Source organism: Artemia sp. Qi Xiang Cuo, chromosome 8 (genome assembly GCF_049724085.1).
Source record: "Artemia sp. Qi Xiang Cuo chromosome 8, ASM4972408v1, whole genome shotgun sequence".
NCBI classification, from domain to species: Eukaryota; Metazoa; Arthropoda; class Branchiopoda; order Anostraca; family Artemiidae; genus Artemia; species Artemia sp. Qi Xiang Cuo.
In genome coordinates, this window is record NC_142801.1 from 12,780,562 (window position 1) to 12,792,951 (window position 12,390).

At 35.3% G+C, this 12,390-nt stretch overlaps 2 protein-coding genes across 2 annotated transcripts in view; both read left to right on the forward strand.

Moving 5' to 3' along the window:
* Positions 1 to 3,343, forward strand: part of CPT2 (Carnitine palmitoyltransferase 2) — a 73,640-nt gene extending 70,297 nt beyond the window's left edge. The window contains exon 12 of the mRNA XM_089093217.1: positions 851 to 3,343. Within this exon, the coding sequence (XP_088949343.1) occupies positions 851 to 989 (139 nt within the window). The 3' untranslated portion in view covers positions 990 to 3,343. The remainder of the gene's footprint in view (positions 1 to 850) is intronic.
* A 5,127-nt stretch (positions 3,344 to 8,470) lies between these two features.
* Positions 8,471 to 12,390, forward strand: part of Ost48 (dolichyl-diphosphooligosaccharide--protein glycosyltransferase non-catalytic subunit Ost48) — a 53,017-nt gene continuing 49,097 nt past the window's right edge. The window contains exon 1 of the mRNA XM_089093219.1: positions 8,471 to 8,629. Coding sequence (XP_088949345.1) covers positions 8,506 to 8,629 — 124 coding nt within the window. The 5' untranslated portion in view covers positions 8,471 to 8,505. The remainder of the gene's footprint in view (positions 8,630 to 12,390) is intronic.

Sequence of the window (12,390 nt, forward strand, 5' to 3'; positions counted from 1 at the left end):
TAACAGGAAGGAGGAATTGAATTCACGCCAGACATTCTTAATTCAATTGGTATTGCTTATTTGACACCTCGTGACTTAAAACGAAATACTAACGAGAAAATATATGTATTCCCTTTAAACGAAGAATTGTGTATTTATTTTAAAACATGTTTTTGTTAGGATTTGTGTACCTTTTTAGTAGTTTTTCCAAGAGTGTTTGCGTCTCACTTACCTACTTGTACTTGTAGCTGCACTCAAGCATCTCAGCTCTCCCTGGTGTAAAGTAGCTTCTTCATTACAGTAAGCCAAGACTTTCGGTCGTTCGAGAGTGGCTCACTCAATTTGAGCCAGGACTTTCCCATCTTTGTCCATACTTCTTGAAGCCGCCGAAAGGGTGTAGGTCAGCATTGATGCAGGCCAGCCACGTTTTATTCTGTCCCCATGTCGCTTTTTCCATCCCGGAAGAGGTGTACAGTGTATGGCCGAACCATTGGAGTCTTCTTCGTTTAACTATAGTGGCCAAATTAAAACGCTGATGACAGATTTTTTGGCGTTCTTCATTGCTGTCTCGATCACGGAGTTTAATGCCAATGATTCTACTTAGACATTTTTATGTAAAAAAAAAAAAATACGTGTTCACATTACTATCGTTTTGTTACTAGTTTTATCTAAGATTCTTTGAAATGTAGTAATATGCTATAAGCACCAGCTTATCTGCTCAATGATTTCATAAAAACAAAATTGTGGATAAGTAGAGGATAGTAGGCTATTGTAAGGAATCAGTCTGTGGATATATTATAAAAGCAGAAAACTTTTCGACAAATCAAAGCCGTGGTCTAATAGTCATATCTGTATGTTCTTTTTTTTCTAGGTACGGTATCACGAATAATGACCTTGGTGCCGTTGTTACTTCATACCCACCAAACAGAGATGGAGCTGGCTTTATTGAAGCACTTAAGGCAGCTTATAACGATATTTACAATGTTATCAAATCAGGATCGGCAAAATAATGTGACCTGCTTTCCAATTGCAAATGAAAGCTGCACTGCAAAAATAAGAGAACTTTCTGTTTTTAATGTAATATCAGCTTGCTAAAACTGCTAATTATGGATCAGTTTCAATAACTTATGTTTTGTCCAGTCTTTCTACGGGTTGATGATTATTTTTCATTAGGGAAATAAAGTGTTGTTGATATTTTAGGAAAGATTGCTTTAATTATATTCTTGGGTGAAGTTGATTGTCCTTATTATATATGCCTTTTCTGTTCTCCCCTCTGTTTAGAGATTGTTTAAATACAAAATTCTTATCCAGTTACCCTTCACAGAATACGCAAGGAAACGTAACATAGTTGCAGAAAACGCTATAGGACATAAATAGGACATAACGAACTGTAAATATAACATAACATAAGAAGTTTTATAGAACATGAATAAAGAATACGATATTTTGATGTAAACTAATTAACAGCATACTGACGTAAATAATATTTTGTCCCTGTTAGATGTTGCTCAATTGTCTTTTAATAAGACAATTGTGGTTTCTTTTTCATCTTCATATTTGTTTTTTTTTTCTGATTGTTTTTCTGACAATTACGATTTTTTTTTTTTTTAACGATCATTTCAGACAATATTTTTTTTCTTTGATTATTCTATGTGACGTTTAGAAAAGCTAACGAACCTCATGCTAATGGTCAAGCTTTGATATCATTAAATTAAACAAACAGATTTTTTTTTTTAAATATGGTTGGGGGCTGCCCGTCCCTTGCTTTTTGTGCTAAAGTTTTAAAGTTCTGTAAAAGTACTTCTCATTCAGATTCAGATTTCAAGAGTCGTTCTTTAGAAATTCAGATGAAAAGTCAAACTTTATCGTAAAGAGCGAGGGATGTGGAAGGGGCAGACCCCACTTATACGGAATAATTTTTGCTCGTTTCAAGTTTTAATGTTGATCCTAACTATGAGTTGAAAACATTTTTTTTTAATTTAATTTCTGGTGGTTTTTGGAATCATCCCAGGAAATACCCCCCCCCCTTCCGATTCAATTTTCCCTGAGAAATTCCCCCCGAAAACTTTACTCCCTTCTGAAGATTATTCTCGTGGAAAATCTCCAAAGGCATAGTTATTGAACCTTTCAACTATGCTGAATACAAATTGTGTTCGAACGAGTCCTCTCCCAATATTTTAGGACCAGTTGTTCGACCCAAACCACTCCTGGGAAAAACAAAAATAAACACGCATCGCATCTCTGATCTGCTGAATCTTGGGTGTGATTTTCATTAAGATCGTTTGACTTTTTGGGGGTGTTTTGCCGCTTTTTCGAAAATCAAGCAAATTTTCTTAAAGTGACGTCGGGCAACGAAAACATTGATCAAGTGGAAAGCTTCACTTACCTGGGTAGTTTTATTAGCAATGACCAGGGGCATAGTTGAGGAGGGGGGGGTAATTGTCCCCAACCCCCCAATAATATGGAAAAAACTACAATTCAGTAAGTCGATTTAAAACTGTTACTCGTTTTAAGTGTCAAATTTGCTTTTTACTTTGAGCAGATATTTTTTTTTTATTAATCCATGCTCGTATTTAACATAAGGAAAACGAGAAAAATAGGGGTCCATTAAACTTCATAATATGTTCCACATTAATATTTTTCCAAATATACTGCCTTTGAAAACTTATCATCAAGTAAAATGTAAGTCTAGTTAATGTCAAAATTGAAAAACTGTCCATGCTTCCTGTTTTGCCATATTTGCGCAGGTCAATTTTTTCCCTGATATTTAAGGTGCTTTTTACTTCCTAAAATCTATCAGTTCAAGACTACATGCTCTCGTTTCAAAACTTTTAAAAGTGGAAATGAATACACCATCTCCATCTGCAAATATGACAGAAATGAAATCTTAAAAGAATAAGAAGGTAGTGAATATAATTTTTTGAATGAAAAAGAAATCATTGAAAAAGAAAATAAGACATAGCGCTTTTTATAATGATATTCATACTATAAATCGGTAGGTCAAATCGGTTGTCGTTTCGGCGTGGAATTCGGTAGAGGGGGATCCACTCTAGGAATCATTTAATTGTTTAAATTTTTATTTTCAGTATTTAATTGAAACTCTGTTTCTCTTATTTGTCATGGAAGGGCCTAATAAGTGCTGATAACTTCTTAATTCCTTGTGTTCCGGATTCACATATTAACCCATAAATGTAGAACTGCCTCTATGTATAATACCTTGCTGACTTCTTGTTATTTTAGCTTTCTAAAAAAAATTTTTAACCAGCTTCAAAAAAAGAATTGACATAAATGTACAAAGAATTATGACTGAAATTAGTCGAATTTCACACAACACCAGAGCTACTTGTGGGATATTTATCTTTGCATCAGCTGTATGAAATGTCTCCTGAGAATATAAGACAGTGAATTTTAAAAAAAAACGTATATTTTCTCACAATTTAGAAATTTTGTGTGCACGTATAAGCGGTACCAAGCCTTATTCTTTTCCTATTGTTATCAGTTTTATCATACACCACTAGGAGACCGAGCTTTGCTTGTGAAGGGGATTATAGACATAAAAACGATATTCAGTGTAACCCCCCTCTGGTAATGTATACCCCCCATACCCTGATTTACACAAGAAAAACTTTTGTGTAATTTTTATAGAATTCGTTTTTTAAACAAAGATGCAAAAGAGAAGGTAATTTTCAAACTCTAGGAGTCAATTTTCCCTTTGAATTGGCATCCCTGGCAATTTTTAAATAATTTCAGGTTTCTGCCGCAGTAACTCCAAGAATTGTTCAGATTTTCTTGATATTTCTTGTCAATCAATGCCCAACGGACAAGTTAATAATTCTAGCTTTATTTTTCGAATACCTTCAAATTTGAGATACGGTCGCTATTTAAATGTGGGAAATGTGTCACAATATAATATTGCACAATCTGTCGTAATACTTCGACTCATCCTGTATCTTTACTTAAGGGTTGGACACACGTAGCTGATTTCGGGAACTGATTTCCAAATCAGCGCCGATTTTAAAAGAAATCGGCGTCGATTTGAGCTTGAAAAATTTTCTAGTTTTTGGTGCCGATTTACAAAATCAGCACTGATTTTCATCATGATCATCACAAAAAAAAAAAAAAATAGGAATACAAATAAATAGTCAGTCAGAGGTAACTGTGGTGAAAGACCCCACTACTGAGCTGAGAACTAAGATGAGGTCAATCATGCAACTATTAATAAACTCCAGTTGACTATTTGTGTCCATGATTGTTCGTTTTGAAAATTTTGCGCAATAAATTTTTCTTTCAATAAATTTTTCCACTGATGCTGAAATCGGTTCCCGAAATCAGTTACGTGTGCCTAGCCCTTTAGAGAAGGCTGTTGCGCTGCCTATTATTTTTGTTTCTGCTTTGTGTGGCCCGCTGATTTCAATGTTATTTATAAATATAAATCAAACAACCCACAAACAAATCAATTTAATGAAAAATAATAAATAATTTTTCAATATATCACGTATATTAAAAGTTTAGTACAACAAATTAAACCTTTAGCCCCCCCGCCAAACCCCCGCGCAAAATACTGTAGCTACGCCCCGGGTAAAGACGGTGGGTGCAGTGAAGATGTTAAAAGTAGCATAGCCAAGGTCCTGGATATTTTTTCGCAGTTGAAAAAAGTTTGGAAGAATAGGATGATAACTCTGTGAACCAAGATTAGAATATTGGAAGCAACAGTGATGACAGTGGTCAAAAATGATTCTGAGGCTTGGGCGCTCTGAAAAACGGAGGAAGATTTGCTAGATGTTTTCCAGAGAAATTGCCAACGGATTGTTTTGGGAACCTGACTGACTGACCGTATTTCAAACAGCCGGCTGTACGAAAAGTGTGGTTCAATTTCGCCTTTTAGGACTATAATGAGAGAAAGGTTGAAATGGCTAGGGCACGTTCTGCGGATGCTGGGTGACATATTGTCCTATTTGGCCAACCGTCTAGGGCTAAACAGAAAGCAGGTCATTCTCAGTTGGGGTGTGAGTATGTCGTAAGGAAAGATTTAAGAGAAATTGGAACTTCTTGGGAGGGTGTAAAGAAGTATGTTTTGAATAGATGGTGATGGAGGAGTAGCATGGGTAGCTGTGTTGGCCACAGGTGGCTTGGTGCTGTAGTGAGTTGTTAGTAGTATTTCAGATTGATCCACAAGCTCAGAAACTGTTAATAGCGATGTAGGTGGAAATCAAACTTCATATGTGAAATATCTTCTCATCGTGTTTTAGTTTTTGGATTTTGGTATTGCTACCTTAGCTTCAGGTGTTTAGCCTGTCAGTTTTTTAAATCCCTAAATACCAGCTTTGGCAGAAAGCAAATATTATTTATGAAATACACACTTCATGTTTTGATTTAGAACAGTCATTTCGGTCTGTATGATTATTTTATTAATGATCAATATTTAATTATTTACGACCGTTCCTCGAATAATCCGTGACTGATCATGAATCGAAAAAGGTAGAACGTGTCAATAATAGTAAAAGTGATGGGAAGCATAGTCCAATGGCCTCACTTTTGGCAAACAGCGCTAATTGACAAAAATGCTGGGGGAAGGGTAAGTATTTTTTTAATGGAGGTACGAAAAAAAAATTATTTTTTCAAATCTAGGGGGCATTTTTTTTTTTTTGATGAAAATACAAAAAAAAACTGTTAAAAATCTAATGAGAGGCCTTCCAGTTTTATATACGGAAAGTTTTACTACGACTGATTTCAACAAGGTGTTTTGATGATGAACGTTCAATCATATTTGGGCAACACAAGTGTCTTGATTTACCTTGCTACTTAACCATTAGTAGATTTTTAGTTATATAGCAGCTTTCAGCCCAAAAATGTATAGGTAGACTGGAGACAAAATACATTTACCCCCCCCCCTCTTTCCCTTCGTCAGAAAATTTTGAATCCTCCTACTCTATCCCTCCCCCCTTCCTTCTCCAACATTACCTGGAAGTTTAGGATTCGCCCCCAAAGCTATTCCCAAGATGATGCACATATCGTATCTTGATAACTTGAGTTGACAATGCTTTTTTTTATTCAGTTTTATCCTCTCCCCCAAGTCATATTTCAACAAACACTGACCCACTCCCTTTCAACACTCTCTGACAGTTTAATGTTGATACCCCAAGCCGTTCCCGAGATATTGCAGATACGGTGTTTAGATAACCTAGCAACGTATATTGTCTTATGGTTTATCTTTCTACCTAACCGTACATAGATTTTAAGTCCCATAGAAGTTTATAGTGCAAAAACATTTCTTAGATTAAAGACAGACATTTTTAGCCCCCTCTCCCAACGCCAAACGTGAAAGTCCTCTTCCTTTCCCCAATAATACCTTAAAGCTTCAACTCCACTCCTCAACCATTTCCAGGATATTGCAGATAAAGTATTTCGATGCCTGGAAGGAACTTAGTGTCTTCCAACCTACTTCTATCCCATCCATTAAGTCAACATTTAAGGTATATTTGACTCCCCCCCCCCTCTGACACTCCCTGAAAGTATCAACTCGATCGTTCTAGCTGTTAAGGCTTAATTGGTATAAATATTGTAAATTTGTTTGTTTTTAGGTTCAGGTGTTCTTAGGTTTAGGTCTGATATGATATCATGAAGTTACAGGAGGCAGGTAGCAAAAAAGAGTACGAAAAATATAAATAATTTCGGTACTTATAAAAGGCACTAAAACTTTCAGTTGATTATTAAATGAACCCCTTACCATGTTTCTACGACCACCCATTCCATACTAAATGCTTATGAAAAATTGACCTGTTTACCCTGTTTTGGGGAAACCAATGCTTTTTATCTATTTTCCCTTTTGCATCAGGGTCTTCTTCACCCATATCCATTTTGAACGTTAGGTGCTTCTTGGCCCAAGCATTTGCGGCTATAATTTTCAAAGCGATCGGGGACAAAGAGTGTTTTTGACCGGCTGACAGATCCCTTGATCCTCTCCTCTTCCTTTACAAAAATATCACCAAGCCACTAGACACCCAAAATAAAGCATGCCCCTTTTTTCCTTGTAAAATAAAACATGTAAATAATTGGCAATTTAAATAATGTACAGTCTTTGCTCCAAGGGCTGTGCGGCCTTGTCATTCCCTAAGGCATATTTACTGGACCTTTGACAATTTTGAACGAAATGGATTTTTTAAAACTTTGATCAGATTCCTTTGAGGCCGGGTACCAAAAAGGGATTGTGGAGGGATGCTTGCTGTCCTCCAACCACTTTTGGCATTTAAGTAGGGCATTAAAACTTCCATTTCTAATTGAATGAGCCCCCTCCCAAGTTTATACAGCCACTTCTTCCTTACAAAGTAGCTGAAGAAAAGTAGTTTTTTGGTCTGTTATTCGGCCCCGTTTTGAAGGAAGCCAAACTATAGCTTGAACAGCTTACAGTCCTTGTCCCGGGGGTTTTGGAGGTCTCGCCATCCCTGGAGGTGTCTATATTGAACTTTTTGACTATTTTGAACAAAATAAGTATCTCAGTTCGAAGACAGTAGGGGCTAAGTTGAAAAAATTGCACAGGAGGGGGATGGCTTCCTCCAATCAGTTTTGACTATTGAAAAAGGCACTTGAACTTTCAATTGAATGATTCCACTCCCAAATTTCTACGAAAATCCTTTCTGTATGAAGTGGCCGAGGAAATAAAAGAATAAGTAAGTCATGGAAGGCACATGACTCTTTACTTAGGAAGTGCTAGTGCTGACTCTGGTAAAAACACATAACGATTCATATCGCTGATACCATATAGTGCCAGAACTATAGAGTATAAATGGTATTCAGAAAGAAAAATTATTAAAATTGACTGTATCTGTAGATACAGTATCTTCGTTTTGTTTACTTAGGAAAACAGACATTACTTTTTTGTGGTTGCAAGGTAGTAAAGGACAAGCCTCGGCTAATTGCAATTATAACCAAAAATTAATTATTTTGAAGCCAAATTGGATGGGAATAAAAAGTATACCATTGGAATGGCCATGGACGAAGACTCTATACATGGACTAACAATCCCCTGGATTGAACAACAAGGAAAATCACTTTGTGTCCTCTTTTACTGCTAGCCGGGCACTGGATCATCATTAATAGGGGCTTTATCCCCATGTGTCATGGGCGTAGGCAGCATATTGTCTAGGAGGGGAGCAGTCGATAGTGTGATGGAGTTTTATCAACTGCTTTTTCCAAACCATCTGCTTTTTCAGCCATATATAATGTAATTTTGAAGGTCTAGGGGGGCAGCTGCCCCCCCCCTCCCTACGCCCATGCCATGTGTCTTTTCACTTTGGGGAGAATACGCCATATCAAAGACCATATTACAAATGAGACATACAATAGATAAGTCCGAAATACCAATGGAAATTAAACTAGTAGTTCAGGATGTGAATCTGATCCAAGCGAAGCTTTGACTGTGTAGTAAAAGTTTGTTGAAACGCTATCTATAAAAATATAAATGAATATGTTGTAGAAGTAGACGAATTAAATACCCCGGCAAAAATTGTGGAGGAAAATAGTCTAATAATGAAGATTGTTTGCATTTTGTCCTTACTTCTTGGAACTGTGCTTGCGAGAAAAGAAACCTTGGTTCTCCTTGATAATCTTGCAATTAAAGAAACCCATTCAGTGTATTTTAAATCTTTGACAGGTTAGTTGAGGAATAGACATAGGTTGTTGCTGAAATCAAAGGCAGATCTAGAGCAGAATCTTAAGGGGGGGATGTGACAATGGCGCCACTAATTGGCCAAATTGACAAACCTATTTAAAAAACTGGAATGAGGGTACCAGAATTAATCTTGGGGGAGGGGCTGGGGTCCCCCTGGATCTACAAGGGGCTGAAATTGAGTTGCTTGTGTGAGGCACTGTCATCACTTCTAGGTAATTCACAGCAAAGGTTTAGAAAAGTGACAGGTATAGCCTAGGTCTAGATCAGGGGCTAAGCTATTGAGAAAGAAACCTGTTAAGATAACAATTTGTAGGCTACTTCATAACATAGGCTACAGAATAATTATAGCTAACACATTTTGGATGTAGCTCTGTTATAGTTTATCCTACCCCCCCCCGCTCATGTGCAAATATATAGCAAAAAAGTTGATATTTCCTGTATCTTCTCCCAATGTATCACTCTTGTTTCAACCCATATGCCTGTAAATTGAATCAACTAGGCTATGATGAATTATTCTACATATTATGAACTAAGGATTTAACATGTTTCCTGCTCAACAGCCCCCTAATTTAGACCTATACCAAGTGGTTGTTTGAAAAGAGACATAATAGAGCAAAAAGTAACACTTCAAAGTTGCTAGGCCAATTTTATGTTTAGGCTATTTAGCCCATGGTTTTGTTCATATTTTTACAGTTCATCACCAGCCTTCCACCCTAATGACCTTCTGTAGCCCTAGGCTATGTAAAAAACAACAATAGCATAATAGGTGATGAAAATGGATTTAAAATCAGATATATGGAAAAAAACATGGTAAAGGTTAAGAATTGGGTAAATTTGCAGGTTACAACATTATTTAGCTAGGATAAAAGTGAATACATCACTTGATGCCTTTTCTTATGCTCTTTCATAGTTCATTAATTGTTTTTGGGGCTAATTCTATTTTGAGCCCTCATTAGGGTCCTAAAAGTTAAAACAGTTCATAGTTGGCAAAGGTTTAAATCATGTTCTAAAACCAAACTGTATAGTGAGAAAAAATTTTCATTTGCAGCTGACCCACAAATGGCATTTATTATGAAAATTCATAAAAATAATCTTTTAGTAAGGTCTACCTTAAATGAAACAGTTTCCAGTCCCTGGGAATGTCTTGGCTGTATAGATCACCATACCTCCAAATTTAAGTGCTTCACAAAGAAAACAAAATTTGGTTATAAAACTCTTGACCAAAACATTGGTATTCTAAATCATCTTCTCAGGAGCTTTCAATTGTAGTGTCACATGAAGATGTTCCAAAATAAATTTTCCTGTCATTTGGAGGCTAAGGTAGAATAAAATAGGCATGTTCCATTTTAAGTTAAAATCTGCCAAACTGCATATCCTTTGAAGGTTTTCCTTCTGCTGAACATATTTCTAGCATTAATCTTTGCTTCAAAGCTTATCAAGCCACTCATAGCCTCTAATGCCTTCTACCTCTGACCTCCTCTTAAACACAGGATTAAACCAACAGTAATGAAAATGTGTAAGGAGATTTTTTGTACTAAAGTGTATATTAACTGAAGTTTGTTTTAATTTTAGTTTTCAATCTGTGAAATTGAACATCTTTGTCAATTCTCTTTTGCCAAGAATTATCAGTGGTACCAATTTGCAAATATGTAGAGAAATAAATACTTTATTTTTGTTTTATCACTTAGGATAAAAAAAAGGTTTTCTAAATCTGAGGGAAAATTTTTCTGTTTTAAGGGCTAGGCACACATAGATGATCTCAGGAACCAATTTCAGCAAGGTTGTATTCCATGTAGTGTGATTATAATTAATGATGCTAAGAGGTGGAGCTTAGTGACATTTTTTGGTGATCATACATCATTAATTAAAATTAATTTACAATAATCATTAAACACAATTAATTATATGCCTAAAGCTCTAAAGCCCTATTAAATTCCTTTTATAGAATGTAATTAATGATGATTAATCACAAAAAAATGTCACTAAGCCCTGCCTCTTAGCATCATTAATTATAATCACTTGAAGTGGAATATACCCTTGCTGAAATCAGTTCCCCAAATCAGCTATGTGTGCCAAGCCCTTTAGTAATGAAAACACAAAATACATTTTTACAATATAGAGGGGGCAGTTTTCCTTGTATCCCTTTCTTGATTGGTGAGCCAAGGACATGACTCAGTGGTAATCTTTCTCACTGAAATTGAAGTGGCTCAACAAATTTATATTTTTGTAACTGTCATGAACTTAAAACTGAATATGCTTAAACTCTTAGGAATTTTTAGCTTAAGGACTGCATCTGCATATTGTCTGCTTTTCACTATATGAAAACTTCAATTTGTGTACAATAATTTTCAGTCTAAAAAGTAATATTTCTTGTCCCTTGCATCCTTCTCTGGAAAGAAATCACTCAATATAAATATTAAGTCCTTGCTGGTAAAACAGCAATGAATTCAGAAAACTTGAGAAATCTAACAAAATTAGTGGGCAACCTTATACACAAAGGATACATGACAAGTATTGTTAATAAATTTCAACATCTATGCACATTGAGTGGTGTAATTTCATTAACTCTTATTCAGTTGCCTAATATCATCCTGAATGTCTGATTAGCTCAAAATTTTGAGAGGTTGTTTTCCTTTACAAGACAAGGATAAATTTGCTAAGAGATGGTGCTGTAGGACCCTGTAATAGGCTAAAACTATTTTTTCTTTGTTGGTAACATTTTGAGTGAGCTATTACTGGTCTTTCACTGTGCCAAGATTTCTAGTGAAACATCACAAGAATAAAAGTAAATAATTTTTCACATTATTAAGATCATTTACAGTTTTCTTTTTTTTTTAAATCTCTTATAACATTTCTGGAACAATGGCTTTAGGAATTAGACCTGTAGTTGGCTACAGGCTAACAATGGCCTGTTGGAGAATAAAATTGAGTGCTGTGAAGTAAGGGGGTAAATGAATTTTGTATTATAAGCTTCTAGGAGATTATAATTAATGCATAGATAATTAGTCAAATAAATTGAATATACTATGTGCTTCTGGGTTACCAGGACAGTGTATCTGTAATATCTCATGAACATAATAGTTAGGTAATAATTTTAAAGTTTCAGGGAATGTTGAGTTGGGCTAGTGGGCACTGAATTTTTGCTTGGAGGAAAAGGTTAGAAATCAAAGAGTTTGTGGTAACAGACTGTAAGTAAGGAATACTCCAGCAATTAGTAGCTGAAATTTTAAAAAACTGAATTTTGAAATCAACTTGATGCATCAAAAAGTTGGGTGTTCATATTAATCCCATATATATAAAACTCATTAAGCTTCTCATTATCTGTCAAAAGCTACAAGCTCAAAAATTAGCCAATAGTTTTTGAACAAAATAAAAGCAAATTGTCCCTTGATATGTGTTTGTTGTAGGCTATCCACACCAGAGAAAAGTAATATAAAAAAACAAGTCAAAATGTTTGGTCCTTGCATAGCCTCTTAGATATACTGCTTGACAATGTTCTATGCAGTCAAAAATGGAAAAATATAAGAAGAAACATTACATTCTTGAAAAAATATTTTCCAAAAATCAAGGTCATTTTTGACAACAGAAATAGAAATGCAACATTCCTGCCAAACTCTCTGATTCAAAATAGTAGTTACAACAAAATAGCTCTAAAGCATTTAACTTGTAGTCAACTTTAGATACAAAAAACAACTATTTTGTTTTTTTATGACTTCTTGAAACATAACTACTCAACCTATTAA